At 42.0% G+C, this 26,126-nt stretch overlaps 1 protein-coding gene across 4 annotated transcripts; it reads left to right on the top strand.

Moving 5' to 3' along the window:
- Positions 1-560: 560 nt before the first annotated feature.
- acacb (acetyl-CoA carboxylase beta) lies at positions 561-26,092 on the top strand. Of its 4 annotated transcripts, XM_074638051.1 has the most exons (54): positions 561-857; positions 2,572-3,145; positions 7,498-7,630; positions 7,728-7,866; positions 8,029-8,138; positions 8,901-8,982; positions 9,078-9,176; positions 9,274-9,383; positions 9,502-9,612; positions 9,701-9,910; positions 10,006-10,176; positions 10,271-10,432; positions 10,510-10,673; positions 10,969-11,119; positions 11,227-11,330; positions 11,416-11,497; positions 11,581-11,726; positions 11,808-11,958; positions 12,052-12,186; positions 12,475-12,621; positions 12,706-12,894; positions 12,990-13,090; positions 13,190-13,278; positions 13,384-13,508; positions 13,593-13,706; positions 14,704-14,817; positions 14,907-14,996; positions 15,079-15,197; positions 16,284-16,307; positions 16,840-16,980; positions 17,093-17,192; positions 17,278-17,385; positions 17,488-17,544; positions 17,947-17,988; positions 18,098-18,313; positions 18,405-18,560; positions 18,780-18,983; positions 19,088-19,243; positions 19,321-19,443; positions 19,529-19,798; positions 19,931-20,028; positions 20,139-20,259; positions 20,341-20,451; positions 21,293-21,436; positions 21,536-21,656; positions 21,749-21,845; positions 21,935-22,031; positions 22,123-22,258; positions 22,357-22,534; positions 22,642-22,754; positions 22,885-23,039; positions 23,159-23,329; positions 24,338-24,474; positions 24,945-26,092. In XM_074638051.1, the coding sequence occupies exons 2-54, from the start codon at positions 2,592-2,594 to the stop codon at positions 25,069-25,071; spliced, it is 7,305 nt and encodes a 2,434-aa protein (XP_074494152.1). In that variant the 5' UTR covers positions 561-857; positions 2,572-2,591; the 3' UTR covers positions 25,072-26,092. The 4 variants fall into 4 exon arrangements, with proteins under 4 accessions (XP_074494152.1, XP_074494153.1, XP_074494155.1 ...); XM_074638052.1 differs by lacking the exon at positions 16,284-16,307; XM_074638054.1 differs by lacking the exons at positions 561-857; positions 2,572-3,145 and adding an exon at positions 3,516-3,805.
- The last annotated feature ends 34 nt before the right edge of the window (positions 26,093-26,126 follow it).

Below are 26,126 nucleotides of genomic sequence, written 5' to 3'. Positions count from 1 at the left end.
CACTGCAACAAGGCCTATGGAAAGGAGGCTGGGTCACGGGCAGACATGGGTTTGGGGTATGGGATATAACACATGCGCAGTGTAACTGAAGCTGCGGTCGTGCGTTGCGATTGGCTCAATTTCAGTGAGTGCAGACCAGATTTTACTGCGCACGTATTGTACCCCCAAAGATATGACGCGTGACACAGCCTCCTTTCTATAGGCCTTGCACTGCAACAGGAAATAAACTGGGACACATTTAGAATGTTTACGTTTAAAATGATGTCTAAATATTGTATATTTGTGACATCACGAATGGACAGAAATCCTGACAGCTTGTTTCAAATGCAGAGTTTCTGAATACGGGCGTACGTGTGTATGTCCCTGTGGATTGAGTGTTTCGATACTTTCACAGTATTTATATAGGACTTAAGCCTGCTTTATAATAAAAATAAAAACATGAAAATCTCACCTTTTTTTTTATAATATTGGACCTTTAAGCTATGTTTTTAAGTGAAGCATCTTGTACATAGACGATCTCTGGAGTGTTTCCTGCTTCCTGGGAGGAGCCAGAGAGCCTGAACATGTTTACAGTCAGAGAGGAGGAAGAGGAGGAAGAGGAGGAGGAAGGTGGGAGGCTGACAGCTCTGCTGGTGTACGACTGCTGTCATGAAGAGCACTTAAACGTGAAACCATTAACAGCGGTGCGGCACTTTGTGTGCAGATTGAGTCCTACACAGTGAAGAATGTTCTTGTATTCAAAACAGCTCTGAAGTTGTTTTGAATAATAATAACAAGTGTTTAGTCTGCTAGCTCGTTAGCAGCCTGCAGCAGCAACAACAACAACGACTGAGCAGAGCTGTCCCTGATCTGTAGAGGTGAGTGGCATTAAATTACATGTTTTAACTATGGTTTTTAAAACTGATTTTTAAAGTTAACTTTTATCCTTAAAACCTGATGTTTTGACACAAATGCACTTGTTGGCTTGTTGGGTAAAAGAAATGTTAAATATTGAGCCACAGTTTTTTGACTTCCTTGAACATCCTGTTTTGTTTTCACTTATTAAAGTCTATTTGTCTGTCACCTAAGTTCTCACTTCTCTTGTGAGAAAAGAGCACTGTGGTACACTGTTGTGTGTGTTTAGCTCAGGTTGCAGGTGATAAGCTGTGTGACATTTTGTGTACATCTGACAGTCTGTTGAGGTCAGCATGGAGCTTAAGTTATCACCTTAAGCTGCACCTTTATCCTTTCTTATTACTTAGTGGAATGATTTACTTTTGATTTAAATGTACTGGAAGGACTAATAGCTTCTAAATTAAAGTGCCTATAAAAAATGTGACACATGAAATGAAAAATTATGAATGCTATTTTTGTGAAGAATATGGTGTCTCATGTGAAAAGTGATGGCTCAGCCTTTTCCTTTGTTTCTGTCAAAGTCAAAGTGGCTCCAGAGGACAAACGCCTCCTCGTCTCTGTATTGAATGCCTCTTTCACATGCATTTCATATTAATATTTATTTCATTTTTTATTTGAAATGCAGACTCAAGCTGACATGAGAAATCTTTCATACAGATTTCATATGAATACATCTTTAACTTTTCATTCTTTATTTGTGTGCCTTCAGATGCTCATTAATGCTGTTTGTGTGGGTGTTTGTGCTCCCCATTCATTCCCTCAGTGCTGACCTTTACCCCACAAGAAGCAGCCACACTTGGCTCTCACGACAGCTGTCAAAGATAGGCTGTTTACGGGACACTGGCGGGGACATGTAACCTGCTAGGCCCTGCTCGTATAGTTGATTCATTCATTTATTTAGAGGACTTAAAGGACTTAAAACTGAGTATGAAAGTAACTCTTTCTACCTGTTTTCTGTCGGTCTTTTGAAGTTGAGGCCAACCCACAGATATGATCTCACATTACCCAGCATGCACCTGTCCTGTGAGGTCTTCTGACCTCTGATCACCTCAAGAGAAATGTCTCCAGACTAGAATAGTGCACAGACAGCAATACAAGCAACTACATATAGCAAAATGTTGACTGAGGCCAATATCGAATTTGAGAATTAAGAATTCTGATAAATTAAATATTGACAGCTCTATAGTGGCCAAAGTATGTAATGGTGTCATTGTTATATAATATAATAATCAATCAATCAATACTCACTTTTAGCACTGCCACCTGTTGGTCGATTAGTCGACGAATCGGTAGTTTTGGTCTTAGTCGACTAAGATTACTATAGTCGTTTAGTCATTTGTTATGCTTTTTCATGCTGACTGACTTATTTCTAAGAAAGGTATGAGCACATCTCTGCTAAACACAAGATTTAAAGTGGTGCTTTAAAACTCAATTTCACAGATCTGTCGATTAAATCAACTAGTCTGTTTGTCGACCAAATCGTAAGAGTGTTAGTTGACTAAGAATTTCTTTGGTTGAGGAAAGCCCTACTCACTTTTAATGCCACAAAACCTATTATTATGTGGGGGATGAAAGAGATATCCCATGATGATCATTTTAAGTTGACTCACTTCTGATGTGTAGATGTTACTGTCATCTCTCATTTCACTAATAATGTACACTTTGCTCTGGTTGCAGTGTCAGGAGGATGTCTGTAAATGCTCCTGTTTGCAGTTTTGGGATTAATCCTATGGATATTTTTGCTACTGAGGAGGATTAATACGAAGGTGGTAGAGATGCCCGTGAAAGGAGAGGAATCTCCTTCTGGCTGTGGTCCACCTGCAGCCGTGGAGGACAAGGCCGCTACACAATCCCCTCATCCAGGCGAACAGGCCCTGTCAGCAGTTCCTGCTATCTCAGCACACAATGAGGATAACAGTCCTCAGGCCAGCTGTGCCTCTGCCGGTGTTGAAGTTAAAACAGTGGACACTGAGCCTCTGCAGCCGTCCTCTGAGGTGAATTCAGAAAAGCCATCATTGCGACCGAACACCCAGAAACCTCCCAGAGCCAGGGCGCCGATGCTCAGCTCAGGGCCCGAGGCGAGGGAACGCCTCAAGTTCATTATCGGAGCGTCAGAGGATAACTCTTCAGATGAGGATTCTCTGGTCAGCAAACCTCCAAGCGGTGTGTCTCAGCCACCGATCTCCGCCACCAGATCCTGTCCTCAGCTGGGGTCCTCTGCAGTGCCAAAGTCCAGCTCCGCAGGCATGAAGTAAGTTCTATATAACTGAATTGAAAGTGTCCAGGGTCAGGCATGTTTCCATCACGCCATCATGTGACTACACACAGACCTGTGAAAAGCCTTGTCTGGAAGTTGTAACTCTGGCATGTGACATAAACACGGAAGCATCTCACTCACGTTAAATATGAGTCTGAGGATCTAATAAACACTGGGTTGTTGTTTTTTAGGTCTGGTAGAGGATGCATTTTCTCAAAAAGTTGTGGGTCAAACATATAGCCATGTTGTGCTCCTACTTTCCCTGCTTTCTCCACAAGCTGTGTCTTATCACCTGACTGCACGGAGTTGACCTGCGTTATTGTTGCATGCCAAACACTCCCGGCTCTATTATTGGAACGAGCGCCTGAACCAAATGACTTTGAAAACTGTGGCGTGACTCTAGGGCACAAAACAGCAAACAAAAAGACACTTTTAATCTTCCACAAATTTTTATTTTTAACTTTTTTTACAGTCGGCATATTGGAAAGTTATTTTTATACTCAGCGATGATATATGATATGAATCCTATCATATGATCTTCGGTCAGAGGGGTTGTGTGTTGCACACAGCTTCATGCTCAGCTTGACATGCTTAGTTGGATTGATTTGCATAAAGCTATGTGTGCCAACGGGAAGCATCATGAAGGGGAAAAAGGTACGAGATTTTCCTCAGAGGAATCATTTGGCAGCAGAAGAAGATTCACTTTTGAAACATGTACAGCCTTTTCATGTCTAAAAACTTTGGCTACAGATTTGGCTTGAATACTAGTTGCTTTCTTTTATAAATGAAGTAGAATGAACACTTTTGTCCTGGTGCCTCTTTGTATATTTAGAAGAAGCGGACTGTGATCTGTCACAGGGGATCTGTAGATTATTTTGCGGTAAATGTGGGAGGAGAGTAGGAAGAGAGCACATGAGAGGAAGCACTTTTTTAGTGGTTTGTTGTTGTTTTGGTCTGGTTTGGTCTGGTTTGGTTTGGTTTTTGATTTTCAAATGTAGTTTCACTACTGAAGGACAATAAGTAGGCCGTATAATGTCAGGGTCTCATATCTCTGAAGGTAAGTGCTATTAAAAGTTGGATTCCGTTCTTTGTAATCTGATACTGTTGCTGCAGTGTTTATTACGTGCACAGTTATCACATGCTTTGTGTTACAGCTGCAGAAATAATGAGAAAATGCACAATTACTTTGTACTAAAGTAGAATAGAAACCATAGCAACTTCTGCATACATGTTTGCGAACAGGGAGGATCTCTGTTGTGGCCATACTGTTGTTATGTAACTGAACAGAGCTCGTCTTGGCACACATTAGTTTGAGGAAATAAAAAAAACACTGGACAATGTGTAGTACCCTCTAGAGGAGGGAACTGCAACTTGCTTTTATGAAGCAGTAAAAGTAGAAAAAGCAGTGAAGCAGTCCCTAAGTCCTGTTTGTATCAAGTAGAAAGTCACTGATTGTTCTGTGTTTAATTGAACTCTTGCCTCGTGTCCTGGAAAAACATCAGTAAATGGATAAACAATTCATGATACAAGCTGCAAAAGGTTATCAAAGTGCAATCTGTATTTCCTGAACAATACAGGAGTTAAGTTTAAAGTTCATTTCGAATCAGACAGAATTGCACTCCAACTTCACGATATCGCTCACTGACGCAACACAGGTGTTCCTCTCAGTGATATCCTAACATTGGACAGCATTTCTATGAAGTGGCTTGTGGTGTTATTGCAGCGAGACTTTGGAATGAACACGCTACGTATGAGCCAGCTGATAATTATGGTACGTAAAATCATCGTTGCTTTGCTATTGTCTTAATGCAAGCTGTGTTCCAAAATGTCTCTTATTCTGTGTTGTAATACTAGTGTTGTTTTAATTATAAGGGATTTCAAATAATGAAATTACCATGTAAGTAAAGTTCAGTTTTACTACTTTAATAACTTAACCACCCTTTTTAACCTTGCAAGAATCTGAAGTCAAACAGTAAACCAGATGAGGGGATCCACTCTTGGAACAAAAAAAATGTAGCTTGTGATTTTAAAACCAATCTGCTTTAGCATCTTTTTTTCATTTGCAAAGAGATGTGCCCTCTCAAAGTAGTGCTATGATGTCGGATGTTACAAGGACTGTGATAAATGCATAAACTCATTACTCAGATTTTATACACATGGTGGTGTGTTCTTTATATTTAACAGTTTTCCTAAAATTGGATTTAAAAAAATCTCAATATATCGCTTTACTTACAGTATCACAATATATCGTAATATATTGAATCGTAACCCCTGTATCAGGATACGTATCGTATTCTTGCCAATACACAGCCCTAATGAATATCGTTATCTGTTGAAATCCCTGTAAAGGAGAAGGCTGTATATCAATTCCACTTAACCCCATAATCTCAAATTAAAGCTGATAATGAGTTTGGACTTCACATTGTTAATCAGAAATGGAGTAAGATATACTGGAAAAACAAAGTTTGGAAACTTGTTTGGTGGATTATTTCTCTGTTGTTACAATGCTAATGGTCATTGTATTTTACATGGTTGGAAAGCCTGTTTATTTACCTTCGCGATGATGTCCAACTTGTAAGGATCATGCATTTGTGGGATGAGCAGCACAGCTGATTATGTGGGTAGCGCCCAAGAAAAATTTGCCAAAATGCTCTGCCAATGGTAAACACTGTATTCTCATGAGGCTACCAGGAAGCCTGCAATGCCTGCCCTTCACCGTCAGGCCCGTTTGCGCTGGTGTCGACAACACAGACAATGGAACCTGAACATGTGGGGAAATGTCATGTTCAGTGATGAGTCCAGGTTCTGTCTGCGAAAGTTGGATGGCAGGGTCAAAGTACGGAGACGACGTGGAGAACGCTATGCTGATTGTTGAACCGATGGAGTAACAGCTTTTGGTGGGGGCAGTGTCATGGTGTGGGGAGGCATCTCCCTCACTGGCAAAACAAGGCTTGTCATCATTGAAGGCCATCTCAATGCAGGGAGATATCGGGATGAAATTCTGCAGCAAGTGGCGATCCCATATCTCCAAAATCTGGGACCTAACTTCATCCTCCAAGATGACAACGCTCACCCCCACAGAGCCAGCGTTATCACAGACTACCTCCACAATGTGGGAGTAGAGAGAATGGAACGGCCTGCCAAGAGTCCACACCTCAACCCAATTCAACACTTGTGGGATCAGCTTGTACGTGTTAGAGTGACCAACACAACCACGCTGGCTGACCTGCAACGAATCCTGGTTGAGGAATGGAACGCCATCCCACAGCAATGTGTGACCAGGTTGGTGACCAGCGTGAGGACGAGGTGCCAGGCTGTTGTGGCTGCGTATGGATCTTCCACCGCTACTGAGGCTCCTGACGGTGTATTAAATGAAGAAAGTGTAAAATAGCCAGTATGTCTTATTTGTTCCTTGTTACTGATAGAGAGATCAATCATCCAATCCACCAAACAACTCAAAACAAGAGTCAACACCAACAGGAGAATACACTGTTTACCATTGATGGAGCATTTTGGCAAATGTTTCTTGGGCGCTACCCACATAATCAGCTGTGCTGCTCATCCCACAAATGCATGATCCTTACAAGTTGGACATCATCGCAAAGGTAAATAAACAGGCTTTCCAACGATGTAAAATACAATGCCCATTAGCATTGTAACAACAGAGAAATAATCCACCAAACACAAGTTTCCAAACTTTGTTTTTCCAGTTTAGTATACAGATGCAAAATGGAAGCAACATACTGACATAAACTGTCAGGTGTCACTAAAACTAGCCTGGCTGGTTGATTTGTGATCTTTTCAATACATGTTTTATCAATCAAGACTTCTACTGTAACTGATGGAAACAGCCTTGATTGGGCTAAGGTAAAGTCTATATGAATGCATCGTGCTGATTTAACCTTTTATTGTCTCTGATTATCGGTGAGCATCAGATAAAAAGGGGCACCAAGAGTGACAGCGACAGATTGCTTTTTTCCCATGAGTTGTTTTCTATGAAGAGCAGTTGTACAGTGCTATTTAGAAGGTAAGGTCAGAAATAAATAGGCTGGTCCACAGTCTGTATTTGCCTGTTGAGGACAGAGACTGAACTTTGACTTGAGTTTTTGATTTTCAGTGCTGTTGTTGTTGTTGTTGTTGTTGTTGTTGTTGTTGTTGTTGTATCGTTTGTTCACAGCCTGTTGCTTTTTTACCGGCTCGGGTCTGACATTATGAAGGATGATCTGCAGCTTCCTGGATTATTTGATATATTGTTCTGCTGATATACATATCAGAATATACACCCAGGTAATTGTGTTTTGCTGTATTACTGGACAAGATGACTAACCATGAGCTTTCCTCTGCAGGCCTAGCATGTCTGGTCTTCACTTGGTGAAAAAGGGACGTAAACACAGAAAGATGGATCTACAGAGGGACTTCACCGTGGCCTCTCCGGCCGAGTTTGTCACTCGATTTGGTGGCACCCGTGTCATTGAAAAAGTAAGAATGAGAGCCCTTCCTATATTCTTGAATGTGTATTTGCAGCATTTCTGTCTTTCTTAATGGCTTCACAAGTGGTTTTCTGTTTCTGTTGCAGGTGCTGATCGCCAACAACGGTATCGCCGCAGTCAAATGTATGCGCTCCATCCGTCGTTGGGCCTACGAGATGTTTCGTAATGAAAGGACCATCCGTTTTGTCGTCATGGTAACCCCTGAGGACTTGAAAGCTAATGCAGGTCATTGTGAACATGATACTTATCAGTTTTTATTACTCAGCAGTTATCACTGAGCAGTTATCTGGGTGAGGCTGAGAGAAAAACACTAGATCAGCTGTTTGACTAAATCCTGTACTGTTTAATTAACTATCAATTGTCATATGTTGCGCTCTTCCCTTATAGAATACATTAAAATGGCCGATCATTATGTTCCTGTACCCGGTGGGCCCAACAACAATAACTACGCCAACGTAGAGCTGATAGTGGACATCGCTAAAAGAATCCCAGTGCAGGTACTCTACACCGTTTAGATAAAAAACAGTGGTCTTTCTGGCCTGTAACCTCTTTTCTCTTTGACCTTGCCAACCTGTTAAAGGGACAGTTCGTGTGTTTTGAAGTGGGGTTGTATGAGGTACTTACCTATCTATAGTCAGTGTATAACCTACAGTAGATAACGGTCGTAAATGAGTTTGGAGAAACCGACAGGAGTACCGGCACCAGAGCAAAGCAATGTACTGCTGTGGGCGGGGACGGCAGAAATATTATTTTAGTCACCTAAAAGAAAGGCTCCCCTAAATAATTGATATCCGTTTAAGTGTTCGCTATATTTCGAATATTTTCATCCCTTTATCTTGCCATCAGACAGCCCTTTCCTTCTCCTTTCCGACAGGGTACTGAACTGAAAATTAAACATATCTATGCTCGTCTGAAGCCAGCAGGCTCAGATGACAAAAGCAGTTTAGATCCGTTTCAGTTCAGTTCCCCGTCAGAAAATATTCTAATATAGCGTACGCTTAAACAGATATACATTTCTTTAGGTGAGCCTTTCTTTTATGTGGCTAAAATGTATTTTTCTGCCGTCCCCGTCCACACCACTGTATTGCTTTGCCCCTGTCTGCTTCTCCAAACTGGGGGCGCGCCGACTGTCATCTCCTGTAGGTAATACACTGACTATGGATAAGTACATCAAACAACCCCACTTCAAAACACCCAAACTATCTCTTTAATAAAAACTGTGTTAAATGACACGTGTCTGTGTGTATCACTATTAACAGGCTGTGTGGGCTGGTTGGGGTCATGCCTCAGAAAATCCCAAACTGCCTGAGCTATTGGACAAAGCAGAAATATCCTTCTTAGGTAAAAATCCGGTTTTAAACCAAAGAATGTTGTTTTTATTTTGTTTAATCGCACCTGTGTGAGATCTCATTGTTACTTGGCTGTATATCTTTCAGGGCCGTCCAGTAAGGCCATGTGGGCTCTCGGGGATAAGGTGGCTTCTTCCATTGTGGCTCAGAGTGCTGACATTCCCACGCTGCCATGGAGCGGATCAGGTGATGCTTGACCTCTAGCATTGTCTCAGTTCACACAATGTAAAGTAACACAAACTGTGTTTTTATGTTCTCATCTTTGTGTGCCGTGGTGTTCTAGGTCTGAGAGTAAACTGGGAAGAAGATGACCAGTTTCTGGGTAATGTGATCAGTGTTCCTCCGGAGATCTACGCAGGGGGCTGTGTTCTGGATATAGACGATGGGCTGGCAGTAAGCATATATAGCAAAGTCATCATAATGATATCTTCACATTTGCTTCTTTTTTCCCCCAAAATGATTCCCTTCAAGCAAGTTGCTGAGTCATATGTTACGTGGTGTTTCTTTGCAGGGGGCTGAGAAGATTGGTTATCCGGTTGTTATCAAGGCGTCTGAGGGAGGAGGTGGAAAAGGGATCCGTAAAGTAGAAAGTTCTGAGGATTTTCCAAGTCTCTTCAGACAGGTTTGATTTAATTTATACCCCTTTTATACAGTTGAATTTAATATAGTTCTTGCAGATAATTTATTTTTTTGTTTCTTTTGGAGTGCAGGTTCAGACAGAGGTACCCGGCTCGCCTATCTTCATCATGCAGCTGGCTCAGCATGCCAGACACCTGGAGGTTCAGATACTGGCTGATGAGTATGGAAATGCCATCTCTCTGTTTGGACGAGACTGCTCCATCCAGAGGAGGCACCAGAAGATCATAGAGGAGGCTCCTGCCACCATCGCTTCTGCCTCGACATTCGAGCAAATGGAACGGGTCAGTTTACGTCACTGCACGTATGCATTTATTGTCCCACCCTAATTAACTTCTCTGGTTGAGACTTGACATTTGGTCTCCTCTTTCTGGCCCAGTATGCTGTGAGACTGGCCAAGATGGTGGGCTATGTGAGTGCAGGTACTGTGGAGTATCTTTTCTCTGAAGACGGAAGTTTCAACTTCCTGGAGCTGAATCCTCGCCTGCAGGTGGAACATCCCTGTACAGAGATGATCGGAGATGTAAACCTGCCAGCTGCCCAGCTTCAGGTAAAAGAAGAAGAATCATACCACAGTAACAAAATGAGACGATAGCCAGAGATCCAAACCTTCCATTTTAACTCTGTGTGCTCATCTCTCATAGATTGCGATGGGCATCCCCCTTCATAGAATTAAGGACATCCGCTTGCTTTATGGAGAAACTCCGTGGGATGACAACGTCATTAACTTTGAGAATCCAGAGTACACGCCAAGTCCAAGAGGTCACGTCATAGCTGCACGGATCACCAGTGAGAACCCTGATGAGGTAGAGCTCAATTTCACCAACAAACATATTTTGTTATGTTCTTTTGATTTGCATCACTGACTCATCGTCTCTCACAGGGGTTCAAGCCCAGCTCTGGCACCGTCCAGGAGCTGAACTTCCGCAGCAGTAAAAACGTCTGGGGTTATTTCAGCGTGGGGGCAACTGGAGGCCTGCATGAATTTGCAGACTCCCAGTTTGGACACTGTTTCTCCTGGGGCGAGAACCGCGAAGAAGCCATTTCGTAAGCCTTCCTTTTTTTTTGTTCCAATGATTGCGTGATCTTTAGCAATTAAAGCTTTCAGGTGTCGCCTCTGAGGCAACGACCAGTAGCTCCCTGATGTTGTAACTGCCCATGATGTAATAAAACAATGTGGACAATGCAATGACCTGCCAATAATATAATAAAATCTTAGAAGACAATTGTACAATATACTTTTGCACCTAAGGCAATTTCTTTATGGCAAAATATTATAATATAATGAAGTTTGAGCATAAAAAAATACATGTTTATCAGGTGTCATATTTATGTGCTTCAGGAACATGGTGGTGGCGATGAAGGAGCTGTCTATCAGAGGTGACTTCAGGACCACGGTTGAATACCTCATTAAGCTACTAGAGACAGAATGCTTCAGAAATAACGACATCGACACCGGCTGGCTGGATCATCTCATTTCAGAGAAAGTGCAGGTAGGAGACTGAAGAACTTGTGCCATAAATCATTACACAGCTAAGTACTTGGTCACTGAATTTGTGTGTAGTTTGTTTATTCATGAAGCCACATGCTCTTCCTGCAGGCGGAGAGACCAGAGACCATGCTGGGTGTTGTTTGTGGGGCTTTGCATGTTGCTGACGCGGGCTTCCAAAAGAGCATGTCTGACTACCTGCATTCACTGGAAAGGTCAGTCAACACAGTCCCCTCTTATTAATGTCTCACTATACTGTATGTCTATATAATTGACTCATAAAAACTGCTGCATCTATAGAGGCCAAGTACTGCCTGCAGCCAGTCTCCTCAACTCTGTCAATTTGGACTTAATATATGAAGGAGTCAAGTTCTGCCTCAAGGTATCTGCTTTAATCCCTTCACACATTCCTTGTTTGACTTTCGCCTTTTTAAATTAATAAATGATCACTTCTGCTACCTGCAGGTTGCCCGCCAATCCCCAACAACCTATGTGCTCATGATGAACGGCTCCAACATTGAGATAGATGTCCACAGGCTGAGTGACGGTGGCCTCCTGCTGTGCTACGACGGCAGCAGCCACACCACCTACATGAAGGAGGAAGTGGACAGGCAAGAGTGCTTGAATATCTATATCTGTTTGTTTGTTTTACTCATATTTTAATTGTATTTTTCTGATATACTTCCCCTCAGCTACCGCATTACTGTTGGCAACAAGACTTGCGTATTTGAGAAGGAGAAGGATCCCACGGTGCTAAGGTCGCCCTCTGCTGGTAAACTGCTGCAGTACATTGTTGATGATGGAGGCCACATCTGTGCAGGAGAGATCTACGCAGAGATTGAGGTGAATATGACAGATTTTTTTGTAAAATTCTTGAGGCATGCTGTGTTTTTTTTGTATTTTTATTGACTGGCTGTTTGCGCTGTATGGTTTCAGGTGATGAAGATGGTGATGACGTTGACCGTGCAGCATACTGGTTGTGTCCACTTTGTCAAGAGACATGGAGCGGTTCTGCAGCCTGGCTGCGTGGTGGCACGTGTAGAACTGGACGACCCCAGCTGTATACATCGGGTAAATGAATGAATGAGAATCACAACTTACAGTGCATCAATTGTTCTCTTAATTATGCCTATTAATTTATAATATTATTCAGGTATTAGGTTGTTCAGATATTGGCTAAAAAGTATCAAATTAGCCATTTTGGCACATTTTGGTCTGAGTTTGTTTATATTTACTCATTAGAATGGTAAATTGAAAGTGTTTATTGTTGGCTGTTTAAACTCTAAACAAATGATTCTATTCTGTGCCTCATGTTTTAATTTTGAATCTGTTTTTTCCTGCTTTGACCTCCTGTCATAGGTGGAGCTCAACACGGCCATACTGCCACCCCAGCAACCACTGCCCATTGTTGGGGAAAAGCTTCACCAGGTGTTTCACTGTGTGCTGGAAAACTTGGTTAAAGTCATGGACGGCTACTGCCTGGAAGAGCCCTTCTTCAGCAGCAAGGTATACAGCAGGCTTTCTGCCACTGCTGATTCTTAAATGATATCATCAGTTGTATTAATCATATGTGCATGTTCATGTCTGCAGCTGAAGCAGTGGGTGGCTACCCTGATGAGGACCTTGAGGGACCCCTCGCTGCCGCTGTTGGAACTCCAGGAGATCATGACGAGCCTGGCGAGTCGTGTTCCTTCCAGTGTTGAGAAAGACATCCGTAAAGTCATGGCCCAGTACGCGAGCAACATCACCTCTGTCCTCTGCCAGTTCCCTAGCCAACGGGTGAGTGATTCACCGTGACATACTGCTGGTTGCATGTGTGCAAGTTCTTTAAATAATCACTGTTGTGACATGATGTTTCTCTTTGTTTATTCCAGATTGCAAATATTCTAGACAGCCATGCGGCGACCCTACAGAGGAAGGCTGACCGAGAGGTGTTCTTCATGAACACTCAGAGTATCGTTCAGCTGGTGCAGAGGTTCGTTTTAAACTTTTTTTGTCTGATGCAGATTGTACAGCAGTAATACATAACATAAAGGGCAATATTGCATTGATTGTTTGAATATGTCTGGTACAGGTACCGCAGTGGGACTCGTGGTTACATGAAGTCTGTGGTTCTCGATCTGCTGAAGCGATACCTGCAAGTAGAGATGCAGTTTCAGCAAGGTGACATTAATATTAACACACTAGATTCTAGATGGGGCATTTTCTTTAATAACTTTGTTTTGTTTGTCATAGCTGACATGATTTGACTCTTGTGCTCACAACCAGCTCACTATGACAAGTGTGTCATCAACCTGAGAGAGCAGCACAAACCAGACATGAGTCCTGTGCTGGAGTACATCTTCTCTCATGCTCAGGTCTCCAAGAAGAACATCCTGGTCACAATGCTCATAGTAAGGCCTCAATACTGGCACACATAAATGAAACAATCCTCCAACACTGAAGTTTTAGTGAAAGACACTTTGTACACTGTGTAGGACCAACTGTGTGGAAGGGATCCCACGCTAGCAGATGAGCTGATGGCCATCCTGAACGAGCTCACGCAGCTTAGCAAGATGGAGAACTCGAAGGTGGCCCTGAGAGCCAGACAGGTAACAGACCACCTGTTATGTGTCAGTTAAACACTATTCTGTCTGTTTTAAAGAGGACCTGAAAGAGACCCTGAAGAGGGTCTGAAAAGTGAAGCAAATGCTGAAGTGCTTTAAACTTGCATTCTCTCTAACAGCCAGCAGGGGGCGACTCCTCTGGTTGCAAAAAGAAGTCTGATTGTATAGAAGTCTCTGAGAAAATGAGCCTACTTCTCACTTGGTTTATTACCTCAGTAAACATTTTAAACATGAGTTTATGGTCTCAATCGCTAGTTTCAAGTCTTCTTCAACACAGCATGATGTTCATTTAGTAAATTATGGTCCCATTTAGAGTCAAATAGACCATAAAGCAGGGTATGCTTTAGGGCGTGGCTACCTTGTGATTGACAGGTCGCTACCACGCCGTTGTCCGTGTTTTTGTTTTACAACTTTCACCCTTTCCCAGTGTGTTTTCAATTCATGAAAATTAATTAGAACCTTTTTTGTCGCCTAAAAATGCCCTTTTTAACATCATGATGTCACAAAGTAACGCGTTTGCATAATACTTGCCTGGCGGAGAGTTTGGCATGCCCTCAAACAAAACTGGTTAGAGCAGAACTGGAGTGGAGTCCGAAGAGTTTGATTTGGTTGACCAATCACAACAGTGGGCCAGCTGACCAATCAGAGCAGACTGGGCTTTTCGGAAGGCGAGGGGGCGTTTCAGACAGAGGGTGAAAAGAGGTGCTGCAGCACAGCGTGTATGAGAAAAATAAAGCGTTTTTGATCATTTAAGCATGTTAACATGTTCTAGTAGAAACCCAAAATACAAGTATGCACCTGAAAATAAGCATAATATGCCCTCTTTAAATATATTATTAAATTCAAGTTGGATTCAAGTGATATCTTTTCTTTTATCAGACTTGTATAAAGTGTCTCTTATTTCAAGAAATGATGCACCCTTTTTACATTCAGGTTATTCCATCTGTATAGAAATGATATTATATTTGTAAATGTGTCATAGGTCTTGATTGCATCCCATTTACCATCATACGAACTGAGGCACAACCAGGTGGAGTCCATCTTCCTGTCAGCCATTGACATGTATGGCCACCAGTTTTGTCCAGAAAACCTGAAGGTTAGCATTGTGTGGAGAAATACATTGCAATCATAATTTTTTTAGCAGCTTGAATATCAAATGAATATTTTTTTTTCTCGTTGGCACAGAAACTCATCCTTTCTGAAACTTCCATTTTTGATGTTTTGCCAAATTTCTTCTATCACGTCAATCAAGTTGTCTGCATGGCTGCATTGGAGGTACGGTCAGTGGATCCACACCTTTCTTATCCATTTTGATTTCTTAATTACTGATAATCACTTGTTCTGTCTTGACTTTCAGGTGTATGTGCGTAGAGGTTACATCGCCTATGAGCTGAACAGCATCCAGCATCACCAGCTGCCGGATGGAACGTGCGCTGTAGATTTTCAGTTTATGCTGCCATCGTCACATCCGAACAGGTAAAAAGTTTCCTTTACTAAACTATGCTGATAAGTATGGAAGCCCTAAGCGGACATGAATCGAACATTTTTTTTAATGTCGTTATATCAAGATTGTGAACATGAGCTCCTCTCTCAAAGCCAGAAACCAGATCAAACTTGTGATGTCGTAGGGTATAAAGTCTGGAGCTGCTCCATAGACAATGAATGGGAGACTGATTTTGTGGACCCATATAATGTTTGTTTTCTTTTTTATACCCAATTGAGCTTTATTCTACTGTATTGTTCTCAGTTGTGAAACAGAAAATGTTCCCATATACTCAGAACGCTCGCCTGGGTGCTCTCAGTGTCATCTGTAACATCTCTCCCATTTTATTTTATTCTATGGAGCAGTTCAGTATTAAAACCCTTTGACATCACAAGTTTGAGATTTACCACTCTAGTTTTTGGATTTGGGAGAGAGTTGTTCATGTTTACTAATATTTTTTGGACTGTCTTAGACCATAGGAATAACATGTATGAATTTTGAAAATGGGCGTAGTTCCCCTATTTAAAAAAAACGTGAATCATGTCTTTTTAGGGCTTCCATAGAAAAGGCTCTTGTTGCCTGAATTACTGGGGAATCACAACCACTTCCAAACCTGGACAGATATTGCATCAACACAGCATCAGAGGCTATGATGCTGTCACAGTGTGTGTGGGCTTCCACTGATCAAGCAGGATTTCATCAAACCAAATAAACAGACTTTTCATAGAATAATACCTCACTTTGTGGCTGTCTATAAATGAATCCAGGCTTTACAAAACATTCTTCAAGTGTCCTTCAGACATCACCAGTCTTCTCTATGACATTGACCTAATAGATCAATAAATTTAAATTGATAAAGTAGTTATCCTGTACCCATAGGTGCATGTGGAGAGCCTATAAACTTGCTGCGGTAACTGCTTATGGCTAGCATTGAATGCAGAATGCTTTCACCCACTGAATATTAATGTGACTGTGCACAGCGTCTTGTTGAGTGCTTGAATCTAATCATGATGCCTTGACGTAGAGGCAATGTTTGATCATCCACTGCTAACATTCACCTGTCAATCATCTGATTTCAGAGGGAGCAGCCCTACTCTGAACAGGTAGAGTAAAGCTCCTCCCAACCAGCCCAACCAGACGATTATGTGTTTATTTCTCTCAGCAGTGCATGCAGAATGCGCTGTGTTGCTTCTCTCCTTCCTAAGTCCTTCTTAATTCACTTTTTAGCTGAGCTTCTCCATATCTTTTTTTCTTGCTTAGCAATTCTGAGCTTTTTTAGAGGTTCATCTTTTATTTATTCCATGTTCCTCTTAAAAAACTTCAAGCCTGAGATTTGGTTGACTGCTACTGAATGGGGAACCTGTATACTCCAGCATCAGACTCTGACTCTTGATTTGCAACTCTCAATCAGATAACAGCAATTCATAAACCCTTTCAATTCAATACATGAAATGTACCCATCAACTGTGTGAAATTATAATTGGATATGAGGATGATCATACCTCCAGATTAGCTTTAATTGCTCTCTGTGCACATATTTGTACTCTTGGCTGTTCAGTGCTTTTTGCTAAATCTCTTCCTCTATGTGATCATTCAGTGTCTTGCTGTCACCGTCTGTGTGCGTCTCCTTTTCAGGGTTCCCGTGCCAGTGAGTGGATCAAGCTTCTTTAAAATGAGGCGGCAGAGCAGTGAGCTCTTCATGGAGGGAGCCTTTTCTCCACCCTGCCAGCGCATGGGCGCCATGGTGGCGTTCCAGTGTTTCGACGACTTCAAAAGGTCCCTTTTAACTTGATTATAATTTTCCTTTCTCTCCAATTTATGAATGGATCTGTAGATCAAAGCAAAAATAAGTTATTGCATGTTGATGTGTGTCTGTTTTCTTTTGCAGGAATTTTGATGAAGTTCTCTCCAGCTTTGCAGAACCTCTCTTGGAGAGTCCTTCGTTCTCAGAGTCCTGCTCCAGTCCCTTTGATGAGGAGAGCTTCAGGGTGAGCACTGTGGGTGTGTATCAATAGAAAAGGCTGTTTTCATCTGTGTCTCTACGGCCACTGATTTCTCCTCCGTCCCCTACAGAACACAAGGGAGAACCCGATCCACATCATTAACGTGTCCATAAAAACAGCAGACACAGAAGATGACGACACCTTGGTTACAGCGTTCACTGCCTTTGCCCACTCAAAGGTCAGCTGGCTTCTTAACACACGACCCATTCTTATGAATGTGAGATGTCGTTTCAGTTTGTTATTAATGATTTAAAAATTGTGTATTTTTTTTTTTTTACAGAGAGCTGTCCTCTTTGAATATGGAATCAGGAGAATCACATTTTTGATTGCACAGAAGGTAATTCAACAAAAGTCTTAGCAAGTACTCTACAGTATTTTCATTGGGTCCATTGTATCATACATATATACTCATATATATTGTTTGTTTGATGTACTGAATGTGGCCATAAATAGTTCTTGATGCTTTTTGACCAACTTTAATCAACAAGTTCAACTTGTTATTTTTTTATGTACGTTAGATCACAACTTAGTTAGTACCAGTGTTGTACCAGATCGGTCTTGGTCTTGAGACCGGTCTCATATTAAATGTGTATAATATAATAATAATATCTTACATAATAATGTAGATGCTCTGCTCTTAGCATAGCTGTTCTCTCTTGTGAACCATATTCTCTGCTTACACATTTACTCTGAAAATACATTTGCTGATTATTATTATTTTGACATGTCATTTCAACAGAGAGAATTCCCAAAGTTCTTCACTTTCAGAGCTAGAGATGGGGTAAGTTTTTCTTCATAGAACCTGTATTTGTAGAATTGATAATCAGATTATTATAGATATGCTGCTGTCTGAGGAGATGATGACCCCTCCAATCTGTGCCTTTCCTCAGTTCCAGGAGGATCGTATTTACCGTAATCTGGAACCGGCTTTAGCGTTTCAGCTGGAGCTCAACCGTATGAGGAACTTTCACCTGACAGCCGTTCCCTGCGCCAACCACAAGATGCAGCTGTACCTCGGTGCTGCTCGTGTTCAGGACGGGGCTGAAGTCACAGACTACCGCTTCTTCATACGAGCTATCATCCGCCACTCAGATCTCATTACAAAGGTAAGCAGAGCAGCTGGAAAGTACAGTTTATTGATTTGTGTTATGTTTTTTAGATTGACTGTTTTCCCAATCTCTTTTTATACACAACCAGGAAGCGTCATTTGAATACCTTCAAAATGAGGGAGAGCGTCTTCTGTTGGAGGCCATGGATGAGTTGGAGGTGGCCTTCAGTAACACCAGTGTCCGCACAGACTGCAACCACATCTTCCTCAACTTCGTCCCCACTGTCATTATGGACCCCTCTAAAGTCAGTGTCCAGCACGTAGAGTATATGTTACCATAATACCATAGTGCTGTATTACAAGTATTATGATTCATGGTTGCATACAGTTTTCAGAATTCATACCATTTTGCTTTTGTTTTAGAGGTGTCTTTTTATGTTTACTTAGACATCTCAATTCATATATACCAGTTTTATCTCTCAGTGGTCTTTTTAACATCCTCATCCTCATCTTGGGACCCTCAGATAGAGGAGTCTGTCCGCTCCATGGTGATGCGCTACGGCAGCCGTCTCTGGAAGCTGCGGGTCCTGCAGGCTGAGCTGAAGATCAACATCCGTCTGACACCAACTGGGAATGCCATTCCTGTCCGCCTGTTTCTCACTAATGAGTCTGGCTATTACTTAGACATCAGCCTGTACAAGGAGCTCACTAACCCCAGTTCTGGACAGGTGAGGACAGTGGGCTGAGGTGTGAACCAAAACATGTGGTGTGTTTGTTCTGTGTGGTTGTTTTATGGTTGCATTTTCATAGTCACATGAGTTTCCCTTTTCAGATCATGTTCCACTCCTATGGAGATAAGCCGGGTCCTCTGCATGGCATGCTGATCAACACGCCTTATGTGACCAAAGACCTGCTGCAGGCCAAACGCTTCCAGGCTCAAACTCTGGGGACGACATACGTCTATGACTTCCCTGAGATGTTCAGACAGGTACTGCTAACTCACTGAATTATTTCTTTGTTTGTTGTTCCTACGGTGTCTGACTCATACTGAAAATCCCCCCTTAGGCTCTGTTTAAGCTGTGGCGTCCAGGGGACAAATGCCCTAAAGACGTGCTGATGTGCACCGAGCTGGTTCTGGACCCTCAAGGTCGACTCGTGCAGATGAACCGCCTGCCTGGAGACAACGATGTAGGACGCTTTTTAGAGCATTCATGTCGGTTCAAGCTTCTTCAGTGTGATGATGCTGATAATCATTATAACCATTCTTCACCAGGTGGGAATGGTCGCCTTCAAGATGAAGATGAAGACTCCAGAGTACCCAGAGGGCAGAGATGTCATCGTCATCTGCAATGACATCACTCACATGATCGGCTCATTTGGTCCTCAAGAGGATGAGCTGTTCCTCAGGGCATCTGAGTTGGCTCGGGCCGAGGGCATCCCCCGCATTTACGTGGCAGCCAACAGCGGAGCACGCATCGGCCTCGCTGAGGAGATCAAACACATGTTCCAGGTGGCCTGGATCGACCCCAATGACCCCTACAAGGTGATCCCTGAAATGTGTTTCTCCTAATATTTTTATTATACCGTAGTAGAGGACATGACCACAGGGATACTGTAGCAATTACTAATTACGGTTTGACATTTATTATTATAAGTTATTTCTATTTCTCTACAGGGTTTCAAGTACCTCTACCTGACACCGCAGGACTACACGCAGATCAGCTCCACCAACGCTGTTCACTGTCACCATGTAGAGGAAGGTGGAGAGTCCAGGTACAATAAGTAGCAAATTCAGCTCATTTAAATATTTTAACATCTTCACTTGTGTCTGCGGGGGTTATAGAGATTTTCTTTGTCTTCATCACTGTGGCCATCTGTTACAGGTACATCATCACTGACGTCATCGGGAAAGACGACGGTCTCGGGGTTGAGAACCTGCGAGGTTCTGGCACCATCGCTGGAGAATCCTCTCAGGCCTACGATGAGATTATTACCATCAGTATGGTGAGAATGTGGATCTGATTTCTCTGAGTATGATGTGATCCTCTGGGACGTTTTCCTGAGTCACTTTTTATGCTCTTGCAGGTGACGTGTCGCGCTATTGGAATCGGAGCCTATCTGGTCCGTTTGGGTCAGAGAGTGATTCAGGTGGAAAACTCTCACATCATCTTGACTGGAGCAGGCGCTCTTAACAAGGTTAGTTGGTTTAACAAGTGCCACTGTTATTGATGAATAGAAAATATTAAAAATGAGTCATTAAAATAAGCACCTTTGTTATATTAGACCTGGTCTGTCATGGTTTGTGTTTGTGTATAAATGCTTGTTTCCCAGATATTGGCTTGCCCATGATGTTAAGGATATTTTGCTACCATCAGCAGTGGGATGGTTGGAGCAATTACTGTATGTGCAATAATAAAGGCAAACTAAAAGAAAAAAAAAGATCAAATTGGAAGAATAGCTAGGCAAAATATGCTTTAGACGAAGCCAATCAAAAGAGAGATTACTTTGTTGATCTCCTTAAAGGCAGAATGAGTAGGATTTGTCTGTTGTAGTTTGTAAACACAACATTCAAAGTTGGCTCCTCCTCCCCGACTCAACAACACTAGCCAGCGAGTTCAGCGATCTTCAGTCTAGCTAGCTAATGGGCATAGTATTTGTGTCCAGACAGGAGAATTTAGCGGAGCTTCCGACTCGGACGGCATCGATTACAGTGTCAGTGAACAGAGCCCTGGGGGAGAAGAAATTCCCAGAAACGTCCCGAACATAGCAAAATGAAAATAAAAGAGAAAATACAGGCAGATGGCAGGGTCTGCAGATAACCGCCATCGCCACGCACTTCTAGTGGATAATAAGTGATGATTGAGAAGGATTACTATTGTATGAGTCTTTACATGGACTGGACAAACTATACTGTAGCTGCATATTGTCCCTTTAACACTTCAGTATTAAACAAAATATTGCCGGCTGATGTAAACTTTTTTTGTGGTCAGTTAAAAAAAAAAAAAGTCCCTGACCGTGGTCATTGATTTCTGTGCAGGTTTTGGGCAGAGAGGTCTATGCTTCCAACAACCAGCTGGGAGGGATCCAGATCATGCACAATAATGGAGTCACACACACCACCGTGCCAGATGACTTTGAGGGAGTCTTCACCATCCTCAAGTGGCTCTCCTACATGCCAAAGGTTTCGCTGAATGTGTGAAAGTACATGCAGAGTGTCATTTAGGTCTATAATTGTACTGACCAACCCTTCAGATCACTAACTACAGTTCATCTCCTCCAGAACAAACACTCCCCTGTGCCCGTCATCGCAACCACAGATCCAGTAGACAGAGAGATAGAATACACTCCTACAAAAGCACCGTACGACCCCCGCTGGATGCTGGCTGGGAGACCTAACCCCAGTGAGTGTCAAGACAAGATTTAAACTCTGAAAACGTTCTATTTCAGTAAACAGCCTGGTTAATTTCCTTTTTGTCTGCATTTGTGTCATTAGCAGTGAAAGGTGCCTGGCAGAGTGGATTCTTCGACCACGGCTCTTTCATGGAGATCATGGAGTCTTGGGCTCAGACGGTGGTAGTGGGCAGGGCACGGTAAATCTGTTTACACTTATAATATATTATATATGTGTTATTTAAACCTTACCCTTAAATTGCTTAATAACTCTGTTGAATGAAAACAGGTTAGGAGGAATTCCCCTTGGTGTCATTGCCGTAGAAACACGCACAGTTGAGTTCACTGTCCCAGCAGATCCAGCAAACCTGGATTCAGAATCTAAAGTGAGTAAATGTCACCACATGTTTATGATTTAAACATATTACATGATCACAGTATTTCACCTCTGCCCATGTTTTTGCGTGTTCATGTCAGGTTCTGCAGCAGGCTGGCCAGGTGTGGTTTCCAGATTCAGCCTTTAAAACAGCTCAGGCGATTTGTGACTTCAACCGTGAAGGTCTGCCTCTCATGGTGTTTGCCAACTGGAGGGGCTTCTCTGGAGGAATGAAAGGTAACGGATGAATACTAAACTTTGCAGAGAGACTGCCTTACATGCAAGAGTTTTTGTTGTTAAATAAAAAAATATATTTTTGCCAATTTCACTCCCAGATATGTATGACCAGATACTGAAGTTTGGCGCCTACATTGTGGACGCCCTGCGTAGTTTCCATCAGCCGGTGCTGGTGTACATCCCACCACACGCTGAGCTGAGAGGAGGGTCATGGGTGGTGATAGACCCCACCATCAACCCACTGTGTATGGAGCTCTATGCAGACAGGGAGAGCAGGTACATGTTTTTTAATGGTTACTCGATGGAGTTCCCAACCTAAGCAACAGGTGTGTGTGTGAGATTAACCAGTTCCTCTCTGTTGCTGTTGTGCTTTCTGTGTCCAGAGGAGGTGTTCTGGAGGCTGAAGGTACAGTGGCGATCAAATATAGGAGGAAGGATCTGCTGAAGACCATGAAGAGACTAGATTCAGTCTATGCTAGTCTGGTTGAGCAGCTTGGTAAAGGCTATTTCTATTTCTCAACTCACTGAACCAGCATTGCATTTATTTTCCTTTTAATTGACATAATGTTGGGATGTTCATAATCTTACTGGTAAGTCACTCAGTCACTCACTTCTGTTTTCATCAGCTTCCCCAGAGCTGTCTGACAAACAGAGCAGAGAGCTGGAGTCAAAACTCAAAGCCAGGGAGGAGTTCCTGTTGCCCATCTACCACCAGGTGGCAGTGCAGTTTGTAGATCTCCATGACACCCCAGGGAGGATGCAGGAGAAGGGTGTCATCACTGTGAGTGTGCACTTCATGAACGCTCTGATGTTTTCTACTGGCAATATGTGTGTTACATTAGATGCAGAAAGTAAACTTTTATTTAGGGACAATTCATGCTTTTTAAACTTATGTTACAGGATATTTTGGATTGGAAGAACGTGCGAACCTTCTTCTACTGGCGTCTGCGTCGGCTCTTGTTGGAGCAGGTGGTGAAGTGTGAGATTCTGGAGGCCAACAAGGACCTCAGTGACGGACACATGCAGTCCATGCTGCGGCGCTGGTTTGTTGAAACGGAAGGAACAGTCAAGGTATGACAGACGAAGTAGGGCTGATGGGTGAAATGTTGCCAAAAAAACATATTAATTATCACATTTTATAGGCATGGGTTAATAGTTGTTTTTAATTTATCCTTTATTTAACCAGAAAGGTCCCATTCAGATACAATCTCTCTTCCGCCAGGGAGTCCTGGTCAAGATGGGCAACAAGTACAAAGTTTCATCCTGTATATGAGTACAAACAGGGACAGATAGCAGCACAATGAAAAACACAACAGACACAAAATATACAGGAATCAGAAGCTAAAATAATCTAGGCAAAATAATGGCACTTGTTAAAAGCAACTAAATTGTTCTGTAAAAATAGATTTTATAGAACTTTTAAACATGTCAAGAGAGGGTAAAGATTTCAAGTTCAGTGTTCCTTGCAGCTCCTCCCAAGCTTGCAGAGTTAGAAAGGAAAAGGAAAATGTACCCACCTCTGTCTGAGGAGATTTTTCTCTGATGATCTAGCAGCTACTGGAGAATTATGTCAGTAAACTGGATATGTACTGCGGGAATTTACCCAGTAAAGTTTTTGTAATAAAAATTAACATTTGGGTTTTTCTTCGTAAACACACTGAAGTCCATTGAACCAAAAGTTACAATGATGTGTACGGAAGCTTGCACCAGTTAAAAACCGCAAGGCAGCATGATAGACTACTGTACATCCAGTTTTTTTCAAAAGAGATGATGATGCATGAAAATAAAATACATTAATAAAGTCTAACACTGACAAAAAAATACTTTGGACTAACCTTTTTCTAGGAGCAAAAGGAAAAAATTTTTTTAAACGAAAATAAAAACCTAACTTTGGCCGTGACCGTTATAGTATTAAAAAGCCAATTCGACGATCCAGTATCAGTTTTTGTCTGGATCCCCATTAGCTACTCTTCCTCGGGTCCAAATCATACCCACAAATCACGTGGTTGCTTTTGTTTTTGAGCACTTTGTTGTTAAAACTGATCAGAGATTTAAAGGTGCTTCCGTCTGTTTCCTAAGGTGTACCTCTGGGATAATAACAAAGCAGTAGTCGAGTGGCTTGAGAAGCATTTGACCAAGGAGGATGGCACTCGATCAGGCATCCGAGAAAACATCAAGTACCTGAAGAGAGAAAACACTTTGAAACACATCCGCAGGTACGCAGACACCTTTTAATATGGGCTTATTTTCATTACCATAATCTTATCAATGCCAAAAAGCCACGTGTCACATCTGAAGAAATCTTGATTTTAGCTTCTACATTACAGAGCTACATTAATGGATGAATTACTATCCAATAGAGTCACAATAACTCAGTTTGGTCATGTTTAGCTAGCATGGCCTGAAAAATGTAACCCTACAGCTACACTGACCAGATATCCTTATCTTAAATCATTTACAAAGCAAAGAGATTCCCATATATTAGCTCTTGAGTCTATCCTATAATTGAAAACTCATGGCTTGGCAGGGTAATCTAATATTGATTGAGTCGGGCAACTGGAAGTCAAATTTTCTTCATATGCAGAAATGACAAAATATACTGCAGACAAGTTTAGACCAATTTCACTACCACTGCATTTTTAGCGCTTACAGTAATTTGTGTTATAATGTTCCTCTTGTGTTCCAGCCTGGTGGAGGCCAACCCTGATGTAGCCATGGAGTGTATCATCCACATGAGCCAGAACATCACTCCGTCCCAGAGGGCCAAGCTCTCACATCTGCTCGCTACTATGGACAGCGCCAGCACCAGTTAAGCTGAGGAGCTTTATCGGGTTATATTATTAATAAGAACAAAAAACAATGTTCTAGTTGATTGTACTGTACAGATAAAGAGGACATTGTTTTAGGGTTATAGTTGGGGCAATTCTTTGCAATAACGCACATATTCACGAAGTGACTTATTCCTCAGCGATCACACAACCACTACAGCGCTCTGTCTGTTGTAAACATTGCTGTTGAACGGCGTCCTTGCAGGGACGTCGTGATCCGTTCCACTCTTGATTGACAGGCAGAGAGTTTCACATTTGTGAGGTAAGCAGTCGGTCATTTCAGCTGCTTGGTCCAGGAACTTTCGTCCCTAATGCACATGTCACTGGGCAGTATTTGCACATAATAGTGTGTCCGTGTTAAATCTGCCTCTATTCAGTTTATGGAGGCCAGAGTCGTACAAATTTAATGAAGTGGGAGACTTCCCGTTGTGGTGCTGGTTGTCATGTTCGATTAACTGTATTAAATAGAGAATTTGTGTTAAACTTTTGAATGTAGCTCGGACAACTGATCAATTATTTGATCCATTTTCAGATAAAACTAAAAAAAAATCTAATTTCTGAAACAAAAAAATGGCGAAATCAATTAATTTTGTTTTATTTCTGTTTTGACTAAAAATATGAAATTCTTTAGCAGTATTGTAATGAAAAAATGGAAAATGAAGAAGTTTTTTCTAATAAGTAGTATTATAGACGTCTATCTTTTCATGGTCAGTTTCAGTAAGTTTCTGTGTATCTATGCTGTAATGCTTTGTGTGCTAAGACAATGTTATGAATGATAGGAGATACTGTATGATACACATTTTTGGTGGCACATCTCCGATACAATGCAGTAGTTCTTAAGACTCAGGTTGGAAAATAATCACTAAAAGTGGTCCCCAAAGTGATGCTTCACATCTGCTGAAAATCTCAGCTGTGACATTTCATTTGAATGTATATACAGTAACTCTTTCCTGTGTATTGTATTCTACCACGGACTGTTTGTTATTAATAAATGTCATTGATTTATTTTTGGCAAAACAAACTTCCTTTATTCACCCCTT

Source organism: Sebastes fasciatus, chromosome 6, assembly GCF_043250625.1.
Source record: "Sebastes fasciatus isolate fSebFas1 chromosome 6, fSebFas1.pri, whole genome shotgun sequence".
Taxonomy (NCBI): Eukaryota; Metazoa; Chordata; class Actinopteri; order Perciformes; family Sebastidae; genus Sebastes; species Sebastes fasciatus.
This window is presented reverse-complemented; position numbering and strand designations above follow the sequence as displayed.